At 36.8% G+C, this 20,186-nt stretch overlaps 1 protein-coding gene across 5 annotated transcripts; it reads right to left on the bottom strand.

Annotated features, from left to right (window-relative positions):
• Window positions 1-543: 543 nt before the first annotated feature.
• LOC131042438 (pentatricopeptide repeat-containing protein At1g03560, mitochondrial) lies at window positions 544-19,351 on the bottom strand. 5 transcript variants are annotated; one of them, XM_057975721.2, is made up of 4 exons: window positions 16,851-19,351; window positions 16,173-16,652; window positions 15,898-16,070; window positions 544-1,001 (listed from the first exon to the last, which is right to left on the bottom strand). In XM_057975721.2, the coding sequence occupies exon 1, from the start codon at window positions 19,128-19,130 to the stop codon at window positions 17,001-17,003; it is 2,130 nt and encodes a 709-aa protein (XP_057831704.1). In that variant the 5' UTR covers window positions 19,131-19,351; the 3' UTR covers window positions 544-1,001; window positions 15,898-16,070; window positions 16,173-16,652; window positions 16,851-17,000. The 5 variants fall into 5 exon arrangements, with proteins under 5 accessions (XP_057831704.1, XP_057831707.1, XP_057831695.1 ...); XM_057975724.2 differs by lacking the exon at window positions 544-1,001 and having other exon boundaries at window positions 15,668-16,070; window positions 16,173-16,311; window positions 16,537-16,652; XM_057975712.2 differs by lacking the exon at window positions 544-1,001 and having other exon boundaries at window positions 15,668-16,070.
• Window positions 19,352-20,186: the final 835 nt, after the last annotated feature.

Genomic DNA, 20,186 nt, shown 5'->3' with positions numbered 1-20,186 from the left:
TCTTTGATGTATTGAAAATCATTTGTTACCTTAGAAGATCGCATCAATTTCAATTGAGTTGTTGGCTTATGGCAAAATTGAAGTTGGTAGAATCTTGCCAAGTCTTGTCCGCATTGAGTCATTTTTAGGGTTAGACTAGATTAGACCTCTTGCAAACCCTACTCTTTTGTCATTTTTCTTTAAAAGCTTGTTTAGTTTAGCAAAATCTTCGGTAACATAAGGCCCCTTGAGGACACAGCAAATCACAACGACCACTGGTGCTTATCCACACGTAGAGACCCTACCAAAAAGAACATTGGAGTCATCCTAACTGATCCTTCTTGCGAAATCTTCAGCAGTTAGCGACTTTATTTAAGAGAGGATAAGATGCCTTTAGGTATTTTATTCTGTGTATGATGGTGTACAAAATACACGTCAACAGTACCCTTGGGTATTTTATTCTGTGTTAGGCTGTGTACAAAATACACGTCAACAATTAGATAACAAAATAGAAGAGAGATTTTCTTTCCACTTGAACATCAGATTCAAATTTTGCCACAGAGCTAACTTTAAGGCTGCTTTCAAGTCTTCAAATTTAATTTTTTCTATTGCTCACATCCCTTCTTATATGAATCTGTAGCAGTTCACAACCTTGCCTTCTTGCTTGAATCACAAGTGCAGCACTTTGCAGAACCCATTAATCCACCAGCATTAAACATTCAATCTCATTTGAGCTGGCTTGCATGAATGAGCACCATTCTTCTAAAATAAAATCTTGCCCTTCTACATTTAGCAAAAACAATACAAATGTTCTTAAAGAACCATTTCTTTAACTTCACTCACCATGCTGCTCCAGGATTAAAGCTATCTCAGAAATCTAATTGAAAATGTGGAACAATTCCATCAAAAGAGAGTTCTCAGCAAAAAACTGGATGTGGAGTACAGTAATATCCATGTAAGACATATTGCTCCTAGAGGATGTAATGACTTGAGATCATTTCACCTATATGCCTTTTGTTCCCCTAGAGAATAAGAACATTTAAAGAATGATATAAGATTACAAATGCTATATCAAATGCATAAATATATTCTATTGATAAAAGGATATAAAATTGCAAAAGGACTACAAATAAGAACATCTATAGAGAGACATAAGATAATAAATACTCTATCAAATGGATTTTTATAAAAGAAATATATTCTATGGATAAAACTTAAAGGATATAAAATTACAAAAGGATTATAAATAAGATCTGCAATTCTGGACTTTACAACAATATCACTGAGGAAATTATAAATTGGGGCTGACTAAGTTTATCACAAAATGATCAAATTTGTCTATTCCCAGAATGTGAATATTCCACATATTTGAAATTTGGGGTACAGAATCCAAGACCTGTAAATTATTTTTTTGGCTGAAAAAAAAAACCTAAGACTACCATTAGGGAGAAATTTGAATTTCTTGAATTTTCAAATACAAAAGCAGCCTTGACAGGAGATTTTCTGTGAATTTTAAGAGGCACCTTAGCTATTCCAAAACTAGCAGGCAAGACAGTAAAAGGTTCAACTTCAAACACAAGCTGAGCAGAGTTCAGGGCTGCTACCAACATAAAATGTAGTCTATTCAGTGCCACTACTTGTCGCCAGCACAAAGAAAAACATGCTCACAATGGATGCAAATGCTCTCAAAGCAGAAAGCTGATCTTAACCGAACAATGCAAATTCCAACACTCAATATGTAAGTCTCGCAGAAGAAAATTCAGATCCTGTGACCAAACAAAATCAATCTGAATCTGTTGGGAATAGGATGTTGTACAGCTTGCGCAAGAAAGTATTATTTCAATTATGTAAATAAATATTTATTTGTGGTGCATCTTTAGGATGTGTGTTTAGCCACATAAAACAATTATTTAGGTCCACTTGTAAAGTTGTATGTAACATTGATTAGACATTTTATGTGTGGGTTGCACATGGGAAAAATATTTGATATTGATAAACTTAGTACCAAGGTAAATGCTGGGTCAATGGTTTTGTGCATAGAAGCAAAATACCTGAAAAAAATAGCGATAAATCACAATTTTAAAAAGTAAGCTTCCAGCATGATTTTATTTGCAAAAAAAATTACTATTTTTGACCTGCAATTTTCAACAATTTATGGCACAAAAATTGTGTTGAAATCACATTTAAATAGCAAAGAAGTCAGCCAAAAATCATATTAAATCTCCCACCAGCCCACCACAGAACCCTACTCCCACAAAAGTGTTATTTAATTGGGTTTTTGCAAAAAATTCAAGCAGAGAACTGGAAACAAAGGAGGTTGGCTGACGGGACATGGTTAGCAATCACGGATTCCCCAAATTTCATCAGATTTCTTCAACAAATTGCATGTAAGCGACATTGAACCTTGATTTAGCATGCAGATTTTATTTTCCTCATTGGAAAAGAATGCATCTGTAGCAAATTTATAGAGGTTTTTTGGCAAGCATTACAAACAGCTCTGAATATGGAATCACAATTTTTTTAGGTTTTTTGCTTCTATATTAATAAATTATATTATGTCATAATTTTAGCTTTATATATTATAATATTTATTCAAAGAAAATGTGGCAGTTTTCCCAGTTAAAAATGCCATGAGTTTTGCCTATAAACTTTGCAATTTTTCCCCATGTTGTAATGAGTATTTAGCATCTTTTAATTTGCTGTTTTGTTCACATATTTTTCCTGTTTTGAACCCGTGCAAATGAATTCCATTTATGCTTTTCATTTGTCATGTTGTCGTGTACGTATAATGTGACTGATATTAGATATATCCTCAACAAAGCTGTAATTTTTTTTTGTTCTTTCACTAGAATATATAAGAAACTTGGACCTTTTAAACTGTCTTAAAGAGCCATTATTTGCTTCAAGATAGTTAGACATGGGGTCTTCCATTCAATCTTATCTGTTTAAAAATTAGAAATGAAATTATTATAAAACTTAAAAGGGTGCTTAGCAATCCCAATCACAGAAATTATTTAATAACAGAAGCAAGTAATTTTGTCTCTTAAGAATATAGCCCTCTCAGCATCCAAAGAAAATGGGACTCTTGCATAGAAAGTTAGAAATATATTACTGAAAGAGAAATTTAATTTTAAGGACACACTTTTATAATACATACTTGGCTGTTGCAGTTTCAAAACTCAACTCCAGCCAAATAATTAGTGTCTATTCTTTATTATATATCAATGTAAATTTGGAGTACTGCTACCAACAGGATGAATGCCAGCTTCAGTGTGAAGCCTAGAGACTAGTAAAGAAATCATTTAGTAGGCTCATTCATTATCCAATGACATTTCATCATCATTCTTACCCCTTTCTTTTTCAACTAGATCCAAATAACTTCACTACCACCCTAAGGCCGCCTTCAATACAAGAAGAAGCCATTACTACATATTCAACTAGCAGAGAAATCAGAAAAGACAAAAGACCAATATACCCAAATCAGAACTGTTGACATGTTTTTTAGGACTACGCCGAACACAAAATAAAGTTTACCAACGGTCACTCTATTCTTTCTTGATCAAAGTTATACTGTATGCTAAGATTGCAAGAAAGTTCAAACAGCTAACTCCAAGGTTCCTTATGCACATGGACGTGACTCAGTTAGTTGATGGGTTTGCCGTTAACCCAAGGGGCCTTACACATTCGTTTGAAGATGATAACAAATTTATGTAAGTTCAAGGATTTCTATGCGAATGATTTCCAATGAAAGCTCTCTTTTTTTGGATTTTTGGATTCAAGAGTATGCAGAAAAGTAAACGGGTGACGTGTTTAGAAAACTAGGCTAAGAGTAATCTAATCCTATGAACAAGGAGACGAGATTACTTACGCAAAATCCAACCACGCTTCGCTTTGCCGGCAACGCACAACTACACGAAGGTTGTGCAATCTTTAGAGGGTGTGTTAAAGATTTTCAAATAACCAATAGAAACCATCAAATCGAACAATCTCCACTAATAATCGAAGTTAAACATACACATATTGCGGAGGCTCAAGCTAACTTTGCACAGTATGCAACAATCAGCTGCACACCAAAAGTATGAACCCAAATTTTTGCAACAAGCAATCCTATCAAATCCAGTTCATCTAACAACATGAAAGCAAATCTAATCTATGAAGAGAGTGAGACCATGCGAGTTCCAAAACAACACAAGAACACACCAACAATAGAACAATGTGTTAAGTGTTTGCTTCAAAAACTCTTAGCAACAATCTCTCCTCCTTTACAAATGAGGGGGATCACCCCTTTATATAGGCTTCTGGCTTTGGCTACATGCAAACCCTAATTAGGGTTTTCCCTAAAAGATTCTCCACTCAAGATGCAACAAGGTGGGAATCAGCATTTAACACCCATTAAGTCCATATACAATTAATTCCAAATAGCCATAAATGGCATCCATTTGTGCATTAAATGCACCCCATTACATTAAGCTTGCCCAAAATACAACAAATATTCCCATACAGGAAGTAAATGCCCATCATTCCCCATGTGACGGCTACATGCGTAGAGAATCTACCATAAAACCATTAATAAGATGCATGCAAAAAGATTCCTCATGCATTGACCGGGCCACCACTAAGTCAAAAAATATTCCAATAGTAAATGCACCGCCACTACTCAGTCAAAAGATTGTCGTCCAAGAATGGACAACCATTATCTCGTTCATTAATTGCATAGGCAATGAATTTACTGATGACGACTTCTAGTTCTCCGATGGAGACTCTTGGTACATTTTCAATATCAAACTCCATCAAGGTAATTTCCTCCTCACTTTTGGAAAAGTAGCTTTCCCACTCCATCATGATTTCTTGTGTCCTCTTCATTGTATTGGAAAATGAAGAAACATTAGTGAATGAACCTACGAAGAGGAACTTGTGCAACTGAGATTTCAGGGAGTTCATTGTTACTCCATTCTCATTGAGCTTCTTTGCGAACGGTGCTTCAATTGCATTGATGATTTCTTCCTGCACCTTTTTGATTGAGTCCTTCAAAGTTAAAGACTCCATGCTGAATTTATCAAAGGTGTTTTTTCCTGAGCAAACATCGCAGAACCATTGGGGAAAGTCATAGACCTCATTCTCTTGAATTACTTTCCCATCAATTAGTGTTTGCCTCGAAATCTTGGTTAGGAGCCCTAAGCCGCGGAATGGTTAAGTCTTGATATATGTGAACATCTTCCCATAATCCTTCCACTACCTCCAATCTGTTCAAAAGGGCTACGAACCTTGAATGAAGTTGAGCCAAATCCTCAATGAATCTTCCTGCTTCGATGTAGACATCCTCTACCGATTCCCTGGAATTTTGCATCATTGCTCTAATTACCTTTGTGTCGTCAACGACTTCCTTAGGGAGGGAAGGAAGAGGAATAAATGAAGGACTTGCTTCCCTGAGTGGCCTTTTAAGACTTCTAATGTACTCGCATAAAGTTCTATTTTCTTCCCTCAGCCTTTTACATTTTGCCTTTGTCTTTAGCATCTTTTCCTTCATGGCTAAGGAAGATCCTTCGAAGTCTCCAATTATTTGTCCCGTGGAAGCAAGACCAAGATCAACCTGTCTGATAACATAATCTTCCTGCCTAATTTCATTGTTGTTCTTATCCACTGCAGGCTTAGCTATGTGCACGGTCCAGGATCCAGATTCATCCCTCACGACCTTGGAAAATTTTCGGGGAGCCTTCTTTTCTATCAGTTGATCCATCCTCTTCAACAACTCTTCTAATTCTCGAGCTAGATCAATTTCTTTTTCCGACTCCCTCCTCAGGCTATCTATCAGCCAATCGGGAGCGGGAATGGAGTGACTATGGATTTCCATATGCTCTTGCTCTTGTGATTCTTCCTCTATTTCACCAACGATGGCTTCTACGAAACTACCCTGATGAGTCTCTTCCTGGTGTGGAGGACTTTATTGTCTTTGACCTCTTGGCTGATTGGGTCTGTGTGAAGCACTAATGTTGAGTATATCTGGTGCTGGAGTATTGCTTGGAGGTTGATCTGTTGAATTTTCCTGTGCAAACATCTCTACCTCATGTACACTGGAAGAACTTGCCGGTGACTGCACCCTTTCTACCCTTGCTCTCTTTTGTTGAGGTTCTTCCTGTTGCATTTCTTGAACTTCCTGAGGAACTTCTTGATAGATTTCAATCGAGCTTCATGATGAACTCCCTGCTGGATATCTTTCTTCCTTGCCGTTGACCTCTTCGGAGCACTTTTTCCTTTATCAAGTTGGACTTCTCCTTCTACCTGGGCCTGCGAAGATCCTTCAGTTGTTTCACTATGGGAATCTAGACTTCCCATCAACTGATATGTCAAATGAACATTTTCTTTTGTCAACTTCCTTATCTGCCAATCAACCCAGTGTTTAGTGAATTTAAGCACTGGTCTAGCCATCTGATATTCAAATCATCAATTTCAGTCTTCGACCAATCTGGCAATTGAATGGGCTGATCTTTCACTTTCTCAAATTCAGGTTGCGTTAAGTCCAAATCCTCTTTCACCTAATTTGGCACTTTGTAAATTTCACTTATCCTGATGGTGTCAAGGGGCAGTCTGGAATACATTTTCCTCCGGACTTCAAGGTCATCCTCGACACTTGCCCAATAATCTTCTAAGTGAAATTTGTGTATGAATTTCATACCAGCAACCTTTCTGATTTGGCGGTAAGGATCATACTGAGCTCAGGATGTATAAAATGGCAGGCGATAGAAAGCTAACTCCTCCGCTGCATTCTCAACTGCTTCCAAACCTAAGCACACTTCCATGAAATCGCCTAGGACAACCAGAAAGTCAATAGACTGCTGCTTCTTCTTCTTTTGTAGTTGATCATAGGTTGTTAACTGCCTCATGAGTTCCAGCAGTATGAATTTGTTCGATGGATACCTTGGCGATTTGTATGACTAGAATGAGAATCCTTGCGTCCTAATGTAGGTGAATTTTAGAAACTGTAAGAACGTGGCTCCATACTTCTGAACCAAGGCCCTTGCTTGTGGCGACACCCTTATGTGCAATTGTTTGTGCATAAGTTGCGTCAAGTACATAGTGAAGGTGTTGTTCGCCAGCTTGTAAGAACTAACATTGTGAAGATGCAGCTGAGGATAACACTCATGCACTTTCAGCTGTGCTGGTCTGCAACCCATGATTCCACTTGCTGATAGACCATCAAATCCTCCCCTTCGTGCAAGCATATAAATTACGTAGGAGCTCATGAAGAAGGATTGAGACTTCCTTTCTTTCAAGTTCCTTAGTTATTCGTGCAAGTAATGGCTAATCAATCTAGCCCAATTGACTAACCCATTTGCATTCATGATCTCGCCGATGTAGAAGAACATCCATGTTTCAAAATTCACAGTATGTGAACATCCCATTACCCTGCTCAGCATCTTTATCAAGTTCACATATTCCTGTTTGAATTCAAAGATAGTGAGTCTTTGGCATTTTGGAGATATGTGGCCTAGGCTTCAGCAGCGGTTGTTTGTTGATCATGTCAGCACACCTGGCAAGACTCGCATCATACACTGCTTGAGCTCCGCTAATGGTCTTGTATGTCATGGAATGGTGTGAAGGAATTCTGAAAGCTTCACCAATTGATTCCACAGTCAATGTTGCCAACAGCCTACCATCTGACATTGAAATTGTCTTCCGCTCCGGATTGTAATGCTTTGCACATTCCAGAATCAAATCTGGACATTGAATAGCAGGAAGAAAACCAGCTGGCGCAACAATTCCACTCTTGACAAACTTGACAGCTGTTGGTGATGGATTATATCCTGCTGTTTTGAACAATCTGATCTTGAAGGCAACCAGGTTGAATGTGCCCAAATTTGTATCGCTGATTTCCTTCCACCTGGAATTCATCTGGAAAATAGGAAGGAAGCCTTTCATCTCTGCCTTAATCAGTGCTTGCCTGGTGATAGTAGCCGCCTTGCTTGGTTTCACCATCCTGAAAAGCTCCTTGAAAATGATGAAAATATTCACTAAGTATGACCTTTCTTCAATTCTCCAATTCTTCTTTCTTAAATCCTACACATGAGAAATGAAATGCATCTCCATGCTTATATAGAATTCTTCAAATCGTGCTGCTAAGTTGGGAGGCATTAATTTGGCAATTGAATTTATTATGTGTCACTTTCCCAATCACTACACCATGCAAATGGAACTTCCCTTGTAGTTGAGTTCGAATTTGGAAATTTCACTTAATGCACTAAGTCATGCGTCATACTTAGAATATTCCCTTTGCCAACTCATTAACTTTCCATTCTTTCAAATTTTGGAGGGAAATTGGAATATTCTTCAAGATTCATCTGATTCATCATCTTAGCTTGAGTTTTCCTACTCCAGAGGGAATTTTCCATGCTTCTCCAACATCTCCTATTTTTTATGGATCTCCCTAAAATTTAGGACTCGAGTCCCATTAGAGAGAAAAATCTCTCACAATTCCAAATCTATAAAAAATTTCCGTATTTTGAAAAGATTTGGTGTCTAAAAATGGAAATTTCCCAAGGGGATTTCTGCTTTTTCATTCCTCCTTGACCCTTGGAATTTCATGCCTTAGACAATTTTTTAAGTTTTCAGGCTTAAGCATGGAATTAATCATTTCATCCTTTACACATTTTCCAAAGCCTAGGCATTTTGGCACCCTTTCATGTACATGGGCGAAATTTCACATTGAAGGAGGAATTCATGCTTCTTTCAATTCTTCCCTAACCACTCCACTTTGGCGCCCTCCACCATTCCTAGGCGGCATTTGTCACTGAGGAAGGAATTCACTCGTTTTGCAATCTTTCCCTTATCTCCCTTGTTTGGCGCCCTCCTAGTTGCTAGGGTGCTATTCTCCATATGGCATGGATTTTTAACATTTTGAAACTTTCCTTTGCTCCCTTCATTTGGTGCCCTCCACAATGCTAGGGCGCAAATCTACCTAAGCCAAGGCATTCACAACTTTTATATCCTTCCCTGACTACTCCACTTTGACGCCCTTCCATGCCTTAGGGCGGAAATTTCACCCGAGGAAGGAATTCATTGTTTTGTCCATTTTCCTTGAGCATACCATTTTGGCGCCCTCCTGAGGAGTAGGGCGGATTTTTCCATGTGTGGAGGAATTTCGCTTATCTTTGGATTCTCCATGCCTTATTGATTTTGGCGCCTTCCATCTAGCTTGGGCGTTGGAATGCTTGAGGGAAGGAAATTTATCGCTTCTCCCTATCTTGATGCCAGACTCCTTCACTTTTCACGTTGCTTTCCAGACTTAGATGATTTTGAGCTTTCATTTTCAGGAATGGATTTCCAACACTTAGCCATTTTTGACTAAAGGCAGAAACCCTAAAATTGAGAAAACATAACCTAGACTTCAACAAATTCACTCAAACGAAAAGTAGACTTAATCAATTTGACCCCCGAACACTTGCAAAGCAAAGAGACTGATGAGACTGCCACCAAAAGACCCCAAAAAACAAAACCAAATAACCGAGAGGGCCTAAAAAGTAGGGGGTCCCCATCTGAGATGATGTGTGATTTGCTCACTACAAGAACCAAGAGAGATAACATCATCATAACTCATTCAGGACTGTAATATCCCCTAATTAGTTATACTTTAAATTAACCTAAATTTAGCCAAATCTATAAATAAGTAATTGGGTTTTATAGGCGTACCTTTGCATACTGTTTTCCTGAAACAAAATTAGAGAACATATATGAAATAATACTTAAACTGAAATATGAATTATATTAAATGATATCAAATCTGCTATATTAACGGCTGTTAGAATTATATTTGTTGAATATAATCAAATTATTGAATTTGTTAAGGTTTGATCAGATTTAGAGGTTATGGTATTTTAATTTTTTTATATAAGATATTGATCACAAAGTCTTTATAATTTCTTCTTGAATATTAACATATATATATGTCAGTTTGCAGAAATTATAATATCAATACTGATGATATGGAGAAGTAAACAATATAAAGATATTGTAATGCAGATCAGAATGGTATATATAATGCTGCTGATGTATGCTTAACCCAACGATTCCAAAATATATATTTTGCTGTAACTTGTTCGGCACTTATTGATTACGGTACCTCCTAAGTCATATTGAATCGGTTTTATATATACAACAGCGTAGGGGCATGTCTCTACACGAACATAGTCCACGTAGAGACATGCCTCTACGTAGACATGTCCACGAATTGTTATCAGATGTTTATTATCGATGACTAACATCGATACACATTGTGATATAATTAAGTTCGATACACATTGCAATATAATTAAGTTCAATACACATTATCGAACCATAGTTACATCAAGGCATTACTAATGATATCGGTATCATAGTATGCTGTCATTGATAGGATAGTGTGATATCGATATCATTAGTATGGATATCGATACTCAATATCTATGTATGAATTATTATCAACAATGCGATAAGTATTGTCAGCATGATTATTGTTATTAAATAGTATGAATAACAGCATGATTTACATCATTAGCAAGATTAACAATGGTTATATTTCAATCATGTATATATGTATATATAATATACATGTACAATATTAAATATATACATATACATGATAGTTATCTTACTATTATTAATCATGTATTATGATAATCATTAATCAATAATCATAGTGAAATACAAAGAAAAGATAGTAATCAAATGCTCAAGGCCAATAGGCCACTTATACATTTGATTTCATCGATAGGAGTAATCCGACCGAGCTACAAATCATTAACAATATTTCCTAGATGAGATCAGATTGTTATATAAAGTCAGTTTGTAAGTCAGTTACTAATCAATTCCTTTAGTCCATTAGTTGGATAGGGTGTCCAAGAAACCATCCCTCCTAGGTCCAAGGGCAGAATACCCATATCCCCCTAGGTTCCATATGGCAGGTGTTAGGCATCCATCATGGAGTGGCATACCCAGCGAGGTGTTCTATCGCCGTTCCCCCTCATAACAACTACCTTCTCTCTTAAGCCCAAAAGCAAATGCTTCACCCCTCTTGGCTCCATGTGGCAGGTGTTAGGCATCCACTATGGAGTGGCGCACTTAAGAGAGCCCCTCATTTACAATGAATCATTTATTATATTTATTCAATTCATCCATTATGATAATCAGTTATTTCTGACATGATTACTATTTTACATTACATTATAATAGTGCTGTGTATTGGATTATCATCAAAGTTTTCTGTTAGTGTTACTTTGCATCAGTATTAACCACTTATTGTCATTATCTCATTATAATCAGTCTGTTATTCTTTTTGTTATAAAAATTCACAGTATTACCAACTTGTGCATGCCTTTAGAAGTGAATTCAAGCAAAGATTGATGACGAAAGGTGGAGAAGTTGAGCAACATTGCTAAATTCGCTCCTGTACCTCTCACAGGGACAGGAGACAGGGACAGGAGCCAATTAACTAAGGGGTCCCGTACCTCTCTAAGGTACACAAGCGAATTTGTCAAGGCTTGTCTTTGATCCAAAATTTTGAGCAAGCAAACCTTAAAGGTGACTTCTAAGCATAGCAACATAAGCAAAGGTGACGAGTGAGTTTTTGATCAGCATCTAAGCCTCATGCTCCTAATTCGCTCATGTACCTTCCAAAGGTACAGGAGCGAAATTCTTGAAAAGCCTTAATTCATCCCCTAAAGCATTAAATGAATATCACTTTGTACAATAATGGGAACTTGATCATGATGAGAAGAGAATTGAAAAGTTAAGTCTAAGGCAAGTTATGAAGAAAGAAGTATGAATTGAGCCTAGAAGAAGAAGTTCGCTCATGTACCTCTCAAGGGTACAAGAGCGAAATATATTGCAGATGAGTATTTTGCTAATGGAGATGATTCAAAAGCCTCCTTGAAGGTGATCTAAGCCTTGCAACATTCTAATAATCTTGATAACCATGACAATTGAGTGTGTCCTCATCAATGGGTGAGAAAACTAGAGATATCTCCTAGTTCGCAAGACGACAGGAGCGAATTCTCCTAAAGCAAGTGCCTTGCCTTTTGGTTGGGTGGAATCCTTACTTCAAGGCTTCGTCTAACAAGGTATCATCTTGACCATGCCTTCGAACATGTACAAACATGAAGATTGAATCAGCAAATTTGAGGAGGTGATGGAAGTTTGAGTGCAAATGAGGATTTCGCTCATGTACCTTCCAAGGGTACAGGAGCAAATTTTCCGTAAGGCCCTGTACCTTCCTATGGAACCTAAGCTAAACCCTCTCATTGAAACCTTTTGGAGGTCAAATTGATAATATCTTCATAGGAGAAGGGTTGAAAATCAAGGAGCAAAGCAATGAGGATCAAGTTCAAGTATGAATTGAGCTAAAAAGGCCAATTCGCTCATGTACCTTGCCAAAGGATAGGAGCGAATTTCCTTGAGGTCATGTACCTTACAAGGGGTCCAGAGCAAAATTGCCTCAAGAACCTTCCAAGTGAGATCGGGCAAAGACAAGGTGGACCTCTTCAAGTTTCATCATACTCAAGGACATCTTGAAGATGCTTCATCAGAATCAAGGACGCCTTGAATGCATGAAAGAGGACTCAAGGGGCTACTAAGTTGAAAGACTTCGAACAATAAAGCAAGCTATCCTCAAAGTCCTCATTCTATCACATGAAGAAATCACAAGATGACAAAAAGAGGTTTTACAAACACTTCAAGGCGAGAGAAGCTACCAGAGAAGAAGGAATGATTTGACCGATCAAACACAAGAGAGTCAAGGAAAGGTACACCATTCATCAAGTATACCAAGGACGAAGGAGGATCAACCAAGGTCATTGCAAGGGTACATTGAACATGATCGAAGAAGCAGATAGTTTCAAAAGAGTTAATCAAAGTCCTCTTCTCATCATCATCACATTGAGTATCAAGAGATATTGCTCAGCGTTCCTTGACCAAGCACAAACGCAAGACAAGGTGGCATCCCAGTCACCGTTCCTCCAATCAGAAAGGTCCACATCAGCATGTCCAGATTCAGTGAACCACGCTTATACATGAAGACTCAAACTCCAATGTACCTACCCCTGACATCTATTGGTCCACAAACATTGAATGTAATTTTCTCATTGACTAAGAGAGTTTGTTGTAACAAACCCTAATTAGGGTTTCCATCTTGTAATCTTGGCCATTGATTGTAAATCAATCAGAGCCATTGAAATGTAAGGAACTCTCTATATGAAGCTCTGGCTCTTCATTTGTAAGGGTTAATAGTTAATAGTTAGCAAATAGCTAATGGTGAGTTAATAGTGAGCAAACAACGAGTAGAATAGCTAATAGTCAATACATAGTCTTAATAGAAGAATAGCAATTAGAATAGAGTAGATTAGGAGAGGGAAGAATTGTTGGTATGACTTGTAAATGAGATACTCTTTTCATTGAAGTTATGGTGAAATTTGTTATTTCAACAAGCTTCATGGTTCTACTTCTCAATTTATTTTCATGTTAATTAGATTGAATGTAAGAAGTTGTTGAATACATTCACGTGGAATCCGTTTTATCCATACCACTAGCCTCTTGCTGCTTGTAAGTGCGCCTTGAATAGTCGACTGGAATGATATGAGCCTAACTTCGAATCGTTCTACACTCATTGTTTATGAATTAACTTAAATGGTGATCAATGTTTGATGGTATTGATTCGAACATATTTGAAATATCCTTAGAAGATTGCACTGAGCTTGTGTCAAATTGTTTAGTTTGATGGTGAGACCTCGCTCAGTGGGATTTCATTTGATCATTCACTCATCTTCCTACATTAGAATAGATTCTCTCAACCCTTTGTCTTTTGCCATTTTTTCAATTCAAGTTAGTCTAGGACAAAGAGCATCGCCCAATCGAAACATCAGATGATCAAGTCCAGCAAATCAAGCATTCAGGCATTCGAATGTAAGTCCCCTTGTGATTCCAACATAATCACATCAAACCAACTAAGCTTATCCACACATAGAGACCCTACATTCATGAACCTTGGAGTCTTTCTTGGATGAACCTTAAGCAAATCTTCAGCATCCAAAAGATTTTGTTCAAGAGAGAATAAGATACTTATGGTATTTTATTTTGTGTTCGCATGTGCCTAAAAACACATCAATGACACCATATATAATAAGTTATCTCCAAAGAAGTTGTATGAGTCAGTTCAAACTCTTAACTGCTTACTGCTTTGGTGATAGTTATGAGTGGTAGTTGAAAATTGTCAACTAACCAATAGTTATCAACTGTCAACTAACCATTAGTTATCAACTGTCAACTAACAATTATTTTCCTATAAACTTGATCACTGTTTGGAGATAGAAATTAATTTGCTTTTATAGCATTTTGGTTTCAAGTTTCAACAGAATGGGTCGTGCTTAAACAAAATCACAACTGAATCTTAATCAAAATCGTGGAAGAAAGAAGTTATAAAGGCTTCTTTAGGCAGTGAAAAGACAGATTTCAGAAATCTCGTGATCATATCTAAAACCAGACGATAACCATAATGAATCTGGAAATGCAAAATACAACATTTCGTCCTTCAGCCAAAGATAAGCATTCTGGAAAGGATCATAGCAAGGTGCAGCAATGTGAACTTCAACTTTACTCATATGAAATCTGAATAACAATGAAATGTATTTAACATAAATGACAATGTTTTGCGAACAGCTTTGTGCAAAGCAACGCAATCAGAGATATAAATATAGACAACAAATATCTATTTCTACAATTCATGGGTTAAACTCTCTATTTTATTTACTCGTATCTCTATGCTATGGAAATGCCTTTAAATTTAAAAAGCAAGTAGTTATTGACTCTTTTCTATAAATTTTACTTTTTTTTTTAAATTCGATTTTTTCTCAAATTTTCCCAATGGTTTTGTGTACTAGTGTTTTTGAGGCACATGGAATTACCTTATCATTTGGTTGTTTTGTGTGAGCTTGACTCTAAGAACAAGCACATGTTTAATGGTTGAGATTGGCCGGTTAGAATGTTGGGCATGGTTGTCATTGTATTGAGCCCTCTTCTAAAGAATACGTATATGAAGCATGGCATGGGATGTGTGGATACATGCTTGGACACATGGAAGATGCATTGGAGGAGCTTGGTGTTTCAGATGTTTCCATAGAGACTCTATAAGTGCATTGTAACATTTTCATTGCTGAATAACACGTTGAGTGCGGATGCGTTTGGAAGCTGAATTTTTCCCTTTTGAGAGTTTTCCCAAGGCATATTTTGTGCTATCTTGTGATGTCTTTGATCTTTGCATATGGTTATTCTGTAAGCTTGTCTTTGATCTTTGATCTTTGCATATGTCTTTGATCTCATGGGGTTGTGTAGGAATTAGGAAATGATTTTATCAACCTATATAAATTTCTTTACAAAATCAAGTAACTTTTATCACATAAAACTTGTGGTGGAGCTGTGAGAGGCGTTAAGATGATAACAATTCTGAAGGTAAGAAGCCATTTGCTATTAGAAAGTAAATCTTGTCTCTAATCACCTTATCTCAGAGTCAACTGTAGCTGCTTAGCACTTGCTCCATTGTGTGAGAACAGCTAATAGTTTGGAAGGTGACCCTTGGAACCCCAGCAGCAGGGGGGAAAAGAAAAGCATTGCTATAAGAAAATAGCTTAAGGCTGTATATATCAAGATGCTTATGAATTTGCACAAAGTATAAACATGTGAGTACCAATTGGATCTATAAAGTATAAACAATTTGATACAAGGCAGCTATTTCTTCTAAAATCAAGGAGCAAGATAGGGCTTTTTATCCCTTCAAGTTATTTCAAGCATAAGTCCTTATCAAGATAAGAGATATATCCTTCAAGAATACGTGATTTGGACCAAATGGCTGTAAGATGAATTAGCTTGCAGACAATAAACATACAAAAATAATCCTCTTACTCTTTCTGTATGTACTCGCTGTCATGCCAATGATCAATCCAAAAAGCTTTAAATGTGCTGGAGCATGATCATTGATGATCTTCAAATATGATAATTCTTTGTCAACGAGATGATTCCCAGATCTTCATACCATAAAGCATTGTTGGTCACCAACGGTATATAGCCGGATATCTCTAGCATCAAGAGGGATACATAACTTAAAATAAATACGACAAACAGACAAAAGATCATAAAAGGTGAATTGATGAATCAAACAACTCAGTACATAACCTTACCAACAAGAATAGCATGCCTTTAAAGGCACACTGTAACCTCAAGAGGACCTCCCGGAACATCTTTGAGGAATAAATTGCATTTGAAAAAGGTTGACGTTGAGCAATTCTCCAACAAAGTTGGGCTAGAGGTTTATTGCCTCTATAACCCATAAAAAGAGACACAATAAGCAAACTAAACAATCATAAAATAGTTACCAACCAGAACAGAGTAAACTTACAATGAGTGAGCTAATACAGCAATTGAATCATGAACTGCTTTGCTGATTCAAAAGAAAAGAAAAGATCAAATAACTATTTAAATTACTACAGCTTGCATTTGAATGCATTGAATTCCTGCAAAGTAACTTCACATATGTCTATGTACTTGCTCGATTAGATGATACTGGCCTCTCAATGCAAACTAGCCTTCTTTTGGGATGAAATGTAAGGGCTAACTTATGGCACAATATTGTCTGACCTTCCCAAGAGGGTATTGCTGTTCTGCAATAACAATGAAAAGTGTTTGTCACTACTGATATCAGTTATGATGGCCGGGAATGGTTTTTACTCCATTGCATGTTGCTTTGAAATTTTCAATTCCCGAAATCAAGTCAGACAACTAATCCCATAGACAATCCCTGAAAGTTTGCTTCTACAAAGTAATAGAAAATTTTAACTGTTCAATTACATGCACCTCACCTCAGTATCGCAAGAAGAGGGCCAAAAGTTGAAGTCGACTATTTTTATTAAATTGCCAAAATGCCTGGGCACCTTTGTTCAAAACGAGTCTTCGAAATTTTGCATTGCACCAAGCATCTGGATTGCTACTAGAGAATATGACCAACACATCTACCTGTCAGGTTCTACAAGTGTTCGGAACTTAATTCGCCTTTTTATTCTTCCTGATCTATTGTACCCAATGCCAATCCTGCTGTGCACCATTTTGAAGGCCAGGTCTGCCTTTCCAGCTTTTCGCAAAGCATTGATGAATGCACAGCGCAGTTTTCCAGGAACTTCACGACCCCTGTCTATAATTCCATCTGCTAACTTGCATGCTTGTTTCACACGGCCAGCCTTGCATAGGACTTTTATCATATCAGCATATGCTGTATCAGGAACCACACCCATTGTTGCTAGTTCATCCAATATTCTACATGCTCTAGTCACGTTACCTGAGAGACAAAGACCAGTCGAAAGGGTCCTAAATGACACTGCAGTTGGCGAAATACCCCTGTCAATCATCTCATCCCACAGTTTCAAAGCTGCCTCTGAATTGCGTACTTTGAAATGTCCATCAATCAATATGGTATAGGTGTAAACTGTTGGTTCACAGCCCTCCCTTTCCATGCGACACAAAATCCTCATAGCCTTCTGTAATTCTGCAGCTTTGCAAAGCCCATCAATGATTGCATTGAAGCAGCATACATCTCCAGCACATCCCCTCTCAGACATTGCCCTAAAAACCTTTTCTGCTTCCCCTATTTTACCAGCCTTACTTAGCCCATCAATGATTGCACTGTAAGAAAATGCATTGACATCAAGACCAAGCACCTGAGACCGTTCCAAAAAATCCCAAGCCTGTTCCACTTCACCAACTTTACAAAGTCCATTAACAACCGTGCTGCATGTAAACTTGTCCAATTTGTATCCCCTTTCCTGCACCTGTTCCAAAAGTTTCAGGGCATTCTCCTTGTCACCCACTTTAAAAAAAGAATCAATGAGGGTCGTATAAATTGCCAAATTAGGCTTGCACTCTTTCCTCAACATATCACCTAGAAGCTTATTGCCCTCGTATGGCCTACCTTCATTACATAGTCCACAAATCACTAAATTGTATGCATGGGAAGGGATTGCTAACTTTCTGTCAGGCATCTCCTGGAAAAGTGACAAAGTCTGCTCAAACCTACCCTCTGCATGAAAGGCCTGCATAAGGGTTAAATATGTGATCTGATCAGGAAAACACTGATTAACCTCCATTTGTCTCAAATAGTCCATGGCTGCCTCAAGTCTTCCAGCTTTACAAACCCCCTTGATAATCATATTATAGGTGACAACATCTGGTCCAACCCTACACCCAACTCTACCTTCTTCGATCATCATTTCCAAAATTCTCTCAGCCCTCTCTACACAATCCCCGTTCACCAATGCATCAATTAAACAGTTGTAAGTAAAAATCTCGGGCTTAATCCCATTTTCCTTCATTGCATGCCAAATGTCCCATGCTTCCTCCACCATTCCCGTCCTACCAAAGTTCTTCATCAAAATATTGCACGCATAGAGCTCTAATTTAGATTTTGGGTTTTCCCCGTTTTCAAGGTTTCCAGAATTTTTGGTATCTTCCACATTTTCATGGTTCTCGAATATCTTAGCTTTCAATGCAGGCGCAACAGCACGAATACTGTCCACATCCTTCACGGCTCCCAAGGAATCGATCACAGCAACATAGGAGGCTAATTCATGATCAAAGCCCTGTTGTTTTCCGGCCCAGTTGAAAAACCTAAATGCAATTTTGGGAGATTTTTGAACTTTGGGCGTTCTAAGTACATGTGTAATGAATTGTGGCGACAGTCTGAGGGAACTTTCGGCGCACAACTCTTCCAGAGAAGTCTCCAAAATAGAATTAGAATCAGGATTTAGTAAAATTTCTAAAACCCTAGAAACCCAAGAAGAGGGTTTTGAGTGCAAATTAGAGGAACCTGAGAAAACTGGTTCATGCCCTTGTGGGTGAGGAGGAAGGGAAGAAAAAAAGTACCTTGTATTATTATTATTTATTGCCGCTAAATCTTGCACTCTGCTGTTGTTGCTGTAATTTGTTCTTCCTCTATTCTCTAGAATTAGAGTTCCTGAGATAATCCCCAGCAATTTTGGAATCTGTTTAACTGGAATATTTTTCTGCGGGTGGTAAATTCTTTGAGGGTGTGTTGATAAACATGAACGTGATAAAAAGATCTTTCGCCTTATATGTGCCATGTTCTGCATTAAAAAAATTTAAGTATCATATTGTTTGCAGGCAAGGTGGGATATATCAGTTAGAAAAGCCCATAGTTAAAATTTTGAATTATGACAAGTGTGCAGTTAGGGTGAATATTGTCTTTGGCTGGATAAGGAGATTAAATGTGTGACAAAAAACACTGAGTATGTATTTTTGGTAAGGTATTTACGCATACCAACAATGGCTGTCAAAGGTACTGTAACAATGTCACTGAGCTTAAAAATATATTTTAAATTTGACGGCAGTTAAATTAATATATAGTAATAAATATAATACAAGTAACTTTCTATAATTAAAAATAAAATTAATTAAGTTGTGGTCGCATTGTTCCCATCAAAGTTAAAGTCATATTAGGGTTTTATCACTTTATTTAATTTAATTATTTTTTATATATTGTATTATTTATCATATTCTTTAAAAAGCTTTTCAAATTTTAAAAAATAATTATTTATTTTCATTTAATCTTTAATTAATTTATCTATATTTAAGGAAATATATGTAGAATATGTAGAAAGAGAGCATTCTCAATGTTTATTTTAATATTTTAATTAAATAAAAGAATTAGCTTAACTAAAATATATGTAACATTTTATCTTATTATCAAAAAGACGATTTATCAATTCTTCATGTCCAAAGAAGTATATATTTTCATACATGTAGAAAGGAAACAAACAATTTCTCCTACTAGAATAAAAGACTTGTAAATCACAACAAAAAGAGAGTAAAGAACAAAATGGTTCATGTTATCATAAATTGAATCTTTGTCTCCTTTTCTTATCATAAAATAAAATCAATGAAAATGTTTATCTACTATAACATACCTATATTTTAAAAAAAAGTATGTAAAATATGTTAAGAGATATCTTTAGATGGTGTATATATCATTAAATGATAGAAAACGTATAAAATAGAAAATAAAATTAGGGTTCTACAATCAGTTAGCCTCATCCCTCAATGATGAGAACATCAATACATGGAAATATTCCACATAAAAAATTAGGGTTTTGCAATTCCAAATAGGTACGATTAATGAAAACAAATCT

This window comes from Cryptomeria japonica, chromosome 5 (genome assembly GCF_030272615.1).
Source record: "Cryptomeria japonica chromosome 5, Sugi_1.0, whole genome shotgun sequence".
NCBI classification, from domain to species: domain Eukaryota; kingdom Viridiplantae; phylum Streptophyta; class Pinopsida; order Cupressales; family Cupressaceae; genus Cryptomeria; species Cryptomeria japonica.
This window is presented reverse-complemented; position numbering and strand designations above follow the sequence as displayed.